Genomic DNA, 10,272 nt, shown 5'->3' with positions numbered 1-10,272 from the left:
AGCAAACGCCAGCTGCTGTTACCTTTAGACAGACTAACAGATTAGGCAGCTTCCAAAAAGCAAACAAAAGAGAGAAAACAGATTTTTGTTGACCTGCATCTTGGTAAAATAAAACCTAAACCTTTTGTTTAAAAAACTTTTAAAGAGTTTTAAAGCCTTTGGGGTAAATAACAACTGTCAAAAAAAAAAAAAAACATTTCCCAAATTGACCAATAATTGGTGTCATCCTGAAGATTTTGAAAGCTTTTGCTCAAATGCTGAACTAACTTATCCAAACATCTCCATTCAGAGGCAAGTCAGAGAGCCAGTGAAGCCAGCCCACCTCCACCCAGTGGTGGAGAATCATAGCAGCCAGAGCTTAGTCCCTCCTCCCTCGGGGCTGGACAATTAGGCCAGACTGTGACCTGCCCATGCTCTTTACAAAGGGACATTTATTGGTGAAGAAGGATGCTGCAGAGGAGGCCAGACAGCAGGGAGAGGAGAAGCAAAGAGAGAAAGGTGGTATAGCCTCCATCAGGGCAGAGAAGATTTATTTAGGACAGACAGAGAAGTGAGAGCCTGGGAAGGTGCTCACTACCAGGTCTATGAAGAGACAACTTGACTAAGCAGAATTATTCAGTGCAGGGATCATACTGCCGTGGAGTAAAAAGAGAGAAAAGCCATCATTTTATGGTGCAAGCAGAGACAAGGGTTAGAAATTTTAGGAGTTGACTCAGAAATCCTAGGAGTTGAATGACAATGAAGCTCGAAGAAAAGTGTGGGCAAAACGGGAGCCTTGTGAGAAGGAGTCAGCCACACCTGGGTGAGGAGCATCAGGAATGCGGGAAAGCAGTGGCAAGTGCAGGTGCTGAGGTCTATGTGAAGCAGGAGGCAAATGGGAAGCAGGGAGTTCCCAGGAAAAGCCTCAACACGTACACCTGGCGGGAGATCCAGAGACACAACCAGGAGGCTGACCAGTGGCTGGTCATCAACCGCAAGGTTTACAATGTCACTGGCTGGGCAGACAGGCATCCAGGTGGGCGCCGGGTCCTCACCCATTATGCCGGGGAAGATGCCACGGTAAGAAACTCTCTCTCTTTCTTTCCCTCCACCCCAAGCTGCTGAATGGCTGAGATCTTGGCTGCCTTCCCAAATGCATTCAAGTACGTGTTCAGGCTCCACGATCACTCATCTCCTCCCAAACCGATTTTTCAGGATTCCTATCTAGCAAGAATTTGGAAGCAAATTGAGCCTCATGGTCTGGCTATTAGCTGCACCCAGTTTGGGATTAACTCAGTCACTGACAATAAATACTGTATTTGTGTATTCTGGGTTTAGTTTTATAGTTAGTGTTTTGTTTTGCTTTGTTTGTAAGTGGAGTCACTGTCTTATAAGAAGAAAGATACATAGAGGTGAGTAAAATCTGGGGGAAAAAACGAACATCAGCACCCAAGTAGAAATTTCTAAAACTCTTACAATTGCAGTGTCTAAAACAAAGAAAGCAATCCATCTAGTGGGTATCAAAATGTTGTAAATAATGATGAAAGCCTACAATTATCTAGGCTTTGAGAGCTTTAAGAGTTCTTTGCCTCCTGCAGCTCACTCAGTGTCATACATGTGATACAACCCACTTTTATGGACACATTCAAATGCATCACCTTGCTGAGACCCACCCATAAGGACGCTGACCATTATTCCTTCTCATATTGCAAGTGAGAAAATTAGTGTTCAAGGAGATAAATAATGTGTCACACAGCCAGCAAGTGATAGTGCCACCTTTTGAAATCAGGTTGGATTGGCCACAAATCTCTATATATTTGGATTCTTAAAAAATAAAATTTTCACTGAATATTTGATAAGGATATCTCCCAAAATCTTAAGTGCATTTAAATATTTAAATTATAAATGTTATCTTTCATATTGTACAGATGAAGAAACCAAGAGCTAGAGGAACCAAACAACTAACCCAAGGTCAAAAAATTAATATATGACAGAACAGAAATTTAAACCCGAGTTATTGCTTTTCTTTTTTTATTTTGTTGCTCTTGTTGGTTTCACAGTTTACCATATAACTTCTCCAACTGGTTTCAAAACATAGGATTGAAAACATCCCTTCACTAAGCACCAGTTGGTAAATGGTACTTTACTACTAATAAGAAGATTTGCAAATACCTGGTTAATTTGTAAAGCATGAAAGACTTTTTTTTTTACTCTATGAGCATCTTTTTTTCTTCAATCTTCAATTTTTCCCCCAGTTTCAAATCCCCCTTTTCTGCTTAGGCTCTTGTTCTTCTATCATCTTCCTGTCTTGATTCTACAGTCAGGTGAATGCAATTCTGAACAAACCCAGCTGCATCCCTACCACCCCTCTCAGATCTGATATTAAAAAAAAAAAAAAAGTTCAACCTTTTCTTAGGAAATGTGCATGAGCTTGTAGCAAGGAATTTCAACACAATACATAGAAACAGAGAGGAGAGAGTACAAGAATCAAGGTGAAGAGCATTAGTGTGAAAGTAGCAGGAGAAAAATTAATGAAAAGAAAATGAGTGTTCCTATCTCTACGCATCCACGCCAATATTTATTGTTTTGGGACTTTTTCATAAAGGCCATTCTCTCTGGAGATAAATGATATCCCATTGTGGTTTTGCTTTGCATTTCCCTGATGATTAGAGATGTCGAGCATTTTTTCATATGTTTATTGGCCATTAATCAACCTTCTTTTGAAAAGTTTCTGTTCATGTCCTTTGCCCAGTTTTTGATAGGGTTGTCTGATTTTTCCTTGCTGATTTTCCTGAATACTATATAGATTCTAATTATCAGTTCCTTATCGGATGTGTAACCTGTGAATATTTTCTCCCATTCTGTAGGTTGTCTGTTTGCTCTCATGATAGTTTCCTTGGCTGTGCAGAAGCTTTTTGATTTGATCAGGTCCCATTTATTTATTTTTGTTGTGGCTGTGATTGCCTTTGGGGTCTTCTTCATAAATTCTTTGCCTAGGCCAATGTCTAGAAGAGTTTTTCCAACATTTTCTTCTAGAATTCTTACAGTTTCACACCTTAGGTTTAAGTCCGTTATCCACCGAGAGCTGATTTTTGTGAGAGGTGAAAGGTGGGGATCCTGTTTTGGTCTTTTACATGTGGCTATCCAGTTTTTCCAGCACCATTTATTGAATAAGGATTCTTTTCCCCAATGTATGTTTTTGTCTACTTTGTCAAATATTAGATGGCTGTATGAGGATGGTTTTATATCTGGGTTTTCAATTCTGTTCCATTGGTCTATGTCTCTGTTTTTATGCCAATCTCATGCTATTTTAGTTATTATAGCCTTATAATATAGCTTGAATTCTGGTAAATTTATGCCTCCCAATTTGTTCTTTTTGCTTAAGATTGCTTTTGCTATATGGGGTCTTCTCTGGTTCCATACAAGGCAAAGAATTATTTTTTCTAGATCTGTGAAAAATCATTTCAGTATTTTAACAGCAATTACATTTGAATCTATAGATCACTTCGGGTAGTATAGACATTTTAACAATGTTGATTCTGCTGACCCATGAGCATTATATGGTTTTCCACCTTTTTATGTCTTCTGCTATTGCCTTCCTCGGTGTTTTGTAGTTCTCCCTGTAGAGGTCTTTTACCTCGTTAGTTAAATATACTCTTAGGTATTTCATTTTATTTGTTGCTGTTGTAAAGGGTACTGAGTCTTTGATTTGGTTCTCAGTTTGACTGTTGTTGGCATATAGGAATGCTATGGATTTCTGTACATTGATTTTGCAACCTGAAACTTTGCTGAATTTGTTTATCAATTCCAGTAGTCTCATGGCAAAAACTTTGGGGTTTTCTAGATATAAGACCATATCATCAGCAAAGAAAGATAGTTTGACCTCTTCTGCTCTCAGCCCTTAATTTCCTTCTCTTGTCTGATTGCTCTGGCTAGGACTTCCAGCACGTCTGGTTCCAGTTCAAAGTGGGAATACTTTCAATTTTTCTCCATTCAGTATGGCATTGGCTGCAGATTTGGTGTACCATTGGTTAGTACCATTTTTAGGTAACTCCCATCTTTGCCTATTTTGTTAAGCATTCTTATCATAAAAAGGCATTGAATTTTGTTGAATGCTTTTTCTGCATCTATTGAGAGGATTATGGTCTTTGTTTTTGCTTCTATTTATGTGTTGAATTACATTTATAAATTTGCATATGTTGAACCATCCCTGCATCTCTGGGATGAATCCCACTTGGTTGTGATGGATTATTTTTTTGATAAGCACCTAAATTCAGTTTGCTAGGATTTTCTTCAGAATGTTTGCATCTATAGTGATAAAGGATATTGGTCTGTGGTTTTCTTTTTTTTATTGCATCCTTTCCTGGTTTTGATATCAGGGTGATATTGATTTCATAAAATGTGTTGGAGAGGCTTCCTTCCTTCTCGATGTTGTGGAATATTTTCTGCAGAATAGGCACCAGTTCTTTTTTTTTTAGCAGTAACATTCATTGGGTGTTGGGCAGTTGGAAGGGTGGAAAAGGGGATGGATATGTACACACATAATGGGTGTGGTGAGCACCGTCTGGGGATGGACACACTTGAAGCTCTTACTTAGGTGGGGCAAAGGCAATATATGTAACCTAAACATTTACACCCCAGTAATATGCTGGAATAAAAAAAATTAAAAATAAAAATAAATGAAAATACAGCAGACTCTTAGCTATCCATCTCCTTAGTTCAACTCAGAGAAAATGAGGCTTTTCAGGTACGAGTCACAGAATCATCTCAGAGGTCATGCTGGTGAGGACATTGGTCTGCAACCACCTCAGAAATATTTAGGTTGGTGCAAAAGTAATTGTGGTTTTAGACTGTGAATTTTACATCATTATTATTGGGTTCAAACACATCTTTATTAATCAAAATAGGAAATATTACCATCTACATATTTTTGCCAACAAGAAATAAGTTTGTTTATTCGTATAGTGTAAAAATCCATACTTCAGGATACAACAAACACTTGGAAAGCATTTTATGCATCCTGCTGGTTGTGGAAGCATTTTCCCTGTAAAAAGTTGTCGAGATGCTTGAAAAAGTGGTCGTCGGTTGGCGAGAAGTCAGGTGAATATGGCAGAGGAGGCAAAATTTCGTAGCCCAGTTCGTTCAAGCTTTGAAGTGGTGGTTGTGTGACGTGCAGTCAGGCCTTGTCATGAAAAATAATTGCACCCTTTCTGTTGACCAATGCCGGTTGCAGGTGTTGAAGTTTTCGGTGCATCTTGTCGATTTGCTGAGCATATTTCTCAGATGTAATGGTTTCACCTGGATTCAGAAAGCTGTAGTGGATCAGACAGGCAGGAGACCACCAAACAGTGATCATGACTTTTTTTGGTGCAAGTTTGGTTTTGGGAAGTGCTTTGGAGCTTCTTCTCAGTCCAACCACTGAGCTGGTCATCACTGGTTTTTGTATTAAATCCATTTTTCATCACATATCACAATCCGACCAAGAAATAGTTCATTGTTGTAGTATACAATAAGAGAAGACGACACGTCAAAACAACAATTTTTTCCCATTTTTTAAAATTTCAGCATATTATGGGGGTACATATGTTAAGGTTACGTATATTGCCCATGCCCCCATCCCCCCTCGAGTCAGAGCTTCAAGCGTGGCCATCCCCCAAACGTTGCACATCTCACTCATTATGTTTGTATATACCCATCTCCTCCTCCCCCCAACCCTCCCGACACCTGATAAATGTTACTCCTATATGTCCACTTAGGTATTGATCCATTAATACCAATTTGCTGGTGAGTACATGTGGTGCTTGTTTTTCCATTCTTGAGGTACTTCACTTAGTAGAATGGGTTCCAGCTCTATCCAGGAAAATACAAGAGGTGCTATATCACCATTGTTTCTTATAGCTAAATAGTACTCTATGGTATACATATACCACATTTTATTAATCCACTCATGTATTGATGGGCACCTGGGTTGTTTCTACATCTTTGCGATTGTGAACTGTGCTGCTATAAATATTCAAGTACACATCCAATAAAGGGCTGATAACTAGAATTTATTTAGAACTCAGGAAAATCAGCAAGGAAAAATCAAACAACCCTATAAAAAACTAGGCAAGGACATGAACAGAAATTTTTCAAAAGAAGACAGAATAATGGCCAACAAACATATGAAAACATGCTCAACATCTCTAATCATCAGGGAAATGCAAATCAAAACTGCAATGAGATATCACTTATCCCCAGTAAGAATGGCCTTTATCAAAAAGTCCCCAAACAATAAATGTTGGTGTGGATGCAGAGAGATAGAAACACTCCTGCACTGCTTGTGGGACTGCAAACTGGTTCCTCCTCTGTGGAAAGCAATATGGAGATACCTTAAAGCTATACAAGTAGATCTACCATTTGATCCAGCAATTCCACTACTGGGCATCTATCTACCCAAAAGATCAAATGACACTCTACAACAAAGACACCTGCAACAATTTTTTTTTTTTATTTTCAGTCAGCTCCCACTGAAGCACTGAGGCACCCACTTATTGAGCTTTTTCACCTTTCCAATTTGCTTCAAATACCAAATGACCATAGAACAGTCGACCTTGAGTTCTTTGGCAACTTCTCGTGTAATTGTAACAGGATCAGCTTCGATGGTTGCTCTTAATTGGTCGTTGTCAACTTCTGATGGCTGGTCACTGTGCTTCTCATCCTCAAGGTTCTTGTGTCTTCTGCAAAACTTCTAGAAGCACTACTGCACTGTATGTTCATTAGCAGTCCCTGGGCCAAATACATTGTTGATGTTACAAGTTGTCTCTGCTGCTTTATGATCCATTTTAAACTTGAATAAGAAAATCACTCGAATTTGTTTTTTGTCTAACATCATGTCCATAATCTAAATACATACAAAATAAATAAGTAATAAGTAAATATTAAAGCAAGTAATAAGTCATTAGCAAAAAAAAAAGTGAGAATGCAAGTTAAAAAGATGTATAACATAACCACATTTATTGAAGTGTGTATTCCAATATCAAAGGGCAAATTTCAACAATGCTAAAACCGCAATTACTTTTGCACCAACCTAACAATTGCTGGTTTCATTCAATTTAGGCCACCCCCTAAATGACAAGTCTATAATTTTTATCACAGAGGTCAGGAAAAGACCCTGATGTCCTGTCAAACTATAGCCACCAAGGAGAAATTGATGAATATAAGAAAAACCATCAGGATCTTGGGAACAAATATTCATGCCACCTTAAGATTCATACATGTCAAGGGAAAAAAAATCCTAACCTGGACAGCTATATATGTTAGACTTTAGAAAAATAAATCCAAAAATGTTTAGAGAAAAGATGTTTCAAGGGCAGATGGCTTAAGAAGAATGGGAGGTGCCAGGAGCATCCACAACACTCTGTGGCTACTCAGAGTTCAGGGGCCTGAGCTTTGGAATTGCTGAGTGAATCTGAGAAAGTTATTGAAATGCTCTGAGCCTCAGCTTCTACATCTGCAGCATGAGAATGACACGACCATTCTGACTGGTTTATGGTAAATGGAACCAGTGCATGTAGGGTGTTTGGCATAATGCCAGACTCTTGGTAAAAATTCATTCAATTGCATCCATTATTATTCATATCACCAGCATCCATGTCTTCAGAAATATAATTATTACTCTCTATTTGTTCTCCACCAGCCTAGAAATCCCAGGTGTATTTGGGGTCATCTGACTGGGAAAAGAGGGGTATATGATGGAGAAGCATCCTGCTGTCTAGTGAAGGAGGCAGAACATAAAGTCAGAGGACCTGAGGCCAACTGCTCACTCTGTAACTTACGAGGCATTTTCAGGTTGAGCCCCTGAGTGGCAAGTGTGTCCCAAAGTACAGTCTCTGTGTGCCAGCCCTGGATTCAAGATTGCACCTGCCCAAAGAGGGGCATCTTTTTCTTATTTACATGGTAACTATTTTCCAGCCTCCAGCCTCCCCTTAAAGGTGGCTAGTGATACCTAGGTAATCACATGGCATTCTTCATTCATTCATGCAGTCAGTTCTTTTACAACTCATGTGAGGGGCCCAGCTGAATGGAAATAAAACTGGCCTGCTTTGCATATGGGCTCCACATTTACCAGGAACGTCTTGAAGAGGTTGCTTAAGCTCTTGAAGTCTCAGCTCCCTTATTTAGAAAATGGGGATAACAATACCTTCATCGAATTATTGCTGTGAAATTCAGCAGAGATAAAATGAAGTGCTCACTATGCTGCTTTGCATAGATTAAATACTCAAAAAATGGCGGTTCCTGTATTTTATTATTACTTCATTCTTCCGAGAAGGATTTCAATTTCTTCCCAGGAACTTTACAAAGAAAAATAAATCTATAAAACAAAATTGGCACATAAAGTCCTGTTATTACTCATATGAGTTATCTGGTTGTATTCAAACTATATAATTTAAAACTAATGTCACCACCCTAATAACTAGAGTTGACAACAAAGTATTTTCATTAGTAAGAGTTCACAGAAGAAAAGCCAGAAACATATATGTCCAAAAAGAATTGATTATATAGATTATAATATGACTAACATTCAATTATTAAAATAAGGACCACAAAGCATTTTGATGATAGAAAATACATATGAATAAATAGCTGGCCACAAGTTTTGCATAAAACAACAGCATGTTCTTAGCTCCACAGAAAAAGTAAATGCAATCGTGTGATGTGTTCACAGAGGCAGCCCGTTCAGAACACAGAAATCAGGTTTATTATCCTGTGGAATGACCAACACATACCTTATCTCTAGACACGACACTCTAAGAAAATCAACTTCTTTCTCATGTGAGTCCAACATGACAGAGAAAAGATGACAAAAGCTTGGAGGAAAAGTGGCGGAGTCTGTTTCAACTATTTGGAGGACTTCTTGTTTTGTGACTACATACACATATTCCCCATAGTTGTTTTCTGAATTTATATTTGTTTCTTACTAGCCTTCTTTTGGTAAATTCCAACCCACCAACCACTTAGATAAATGAAGTAATAGTGATATACAGTCATAGTCATTTATCAATGTCTGATTCTAAAGCTTAACCTCTTAGCCTCTAGGCTAAGTCCTTGACAGGTTTTAGAATGACTGAATAAATGAAGGAAGGAATTACTGAGCCCAAGGGCAAGACTATGTAGTATTATCTACATAGAGGAAAAAAGCCAAAGCTTGGAGAAAGAAAGCAATTTGCCCAGGTGAAACAGCCTACTCCTCGGCTACTTTATACTGTGCCTTCGCGTGAATTAGGAAAGGCACACTCTTTGGATGCTTGCAGCCAAAGGTTTGGCAAATGGTTTGGTAGATGGAGTGTCTGCTGGAAGTCAGACCACAACTGCCCTCTTGGCTGAGTGCCTTCTTGCAGGGCACAATCTGCACACAGCCTGTAAAGTGTAAAAACAGGATTTTATCTCAGGCCTTCTGGCTTTACATACTTGTCTCTTCCATTAGAGATTATACTGCTTTCACACTAATGCACATCACTCCATTCCCCACCAAATAATAGCAAAACAAAAAAAAAAGTAGAATTTCAAAGGTAATTATAAAAGCAAAGAGCAAAATAATAATCACATCTTTCTCATGTTACTATTCTGGAAATAACCAACTTCCAGAGGAGTTATGGTATAAATTTTTGAGTAAGTTAAAGAGTAGAGAAGATAATTGAGAAGGGAGTCAAAAGGCTGAGATGAAATCGGATATGCTAAAGTAGCAAGGAGGTCATAAAATAGAGATGCTGAGGGTGGAGATGCTGTATTCTCTGAGCACCACACTTTGACAATCCCAGCTCCTCCTTATAGAAATGCTATGTCCATCCACTCATTCACCCTTCCCCTTACTCATCAAGCATTTATTGGTCACATGCCTTATTCCAAGCACAGTGCTAGGCGTTAGGTATACAATGATCAATAATAGTGCATAAACCCTGTCATTAAAACTTACAAACCATGAAATCAGATGCAAGTATATAAATTTATTACAACATAATTTAAAAATCTCTAGTAACAAGGAGTTATGTGAGCCCAGGAACAATCATGAGTAACTTTCCTGAGTGATCCAGGGAGGCATAATTAATATGGCTCTTCAAGTGTGGGAGGAGCTTTTATGGAGAGAAAATGGAAGAAGGAAGTCAAGGCAAAGGAACAGTTTGTATAAAGCTTCAGAACCACAGAGGGGTGTGGGCTGAACATTGAATTGGGAGGTGTCAGTAGAGAACGTGGTGCATGAAGGGTGTGGAGAACGTGAGTCTGGGGAGGCAGTTTGGGGCCAGAGGCAAAGTG

The 10,272-nt window shown here is 38.7% G+C and overlaps 1 protein-coding gene across 1 annotated transcript in view; it reads left to right on the top strand.

Annotated features, from left to right (window-relative positions):
- Positions 1-400: 400 nt before the first annotated feature.
- LOC105863124 (fatty acid desaturase 2-like protein FADS2B) overlaps positions 401-10,272 on the top strand; it is a 35,660-nt gene continuing 25,788 nt past the window's right edge. The window contains exon 1 of the mRNA XM_012749877.2: positions 401-1,059. Coding sequence (XP_012605331.2) covers positions 733-1,059 — 327 coding nt within the window. The 5' untranslated portion in view covers positions 401-732. The remainder of the gene's footprint in view (positions 1,060-10,272) is intronic.

Source organism: Microcebus murinus, chromosome 4 (genome assembly GCF_040939455.1).
Source record: "Microcebus murinus isolate Inina chromosome 4, M.murinus_Inina_mat1.0, whole genome shotgun sequence".
Lineage (NCBI taxonomy): Eukaryota > Metazoa > Chordata > Mammalia > Primates > Cheirogaleidae > Microcebus > Microcebus murinus.
This window is presented reverse-complemented; position numbering and strand designations above follow the sequence as displayed.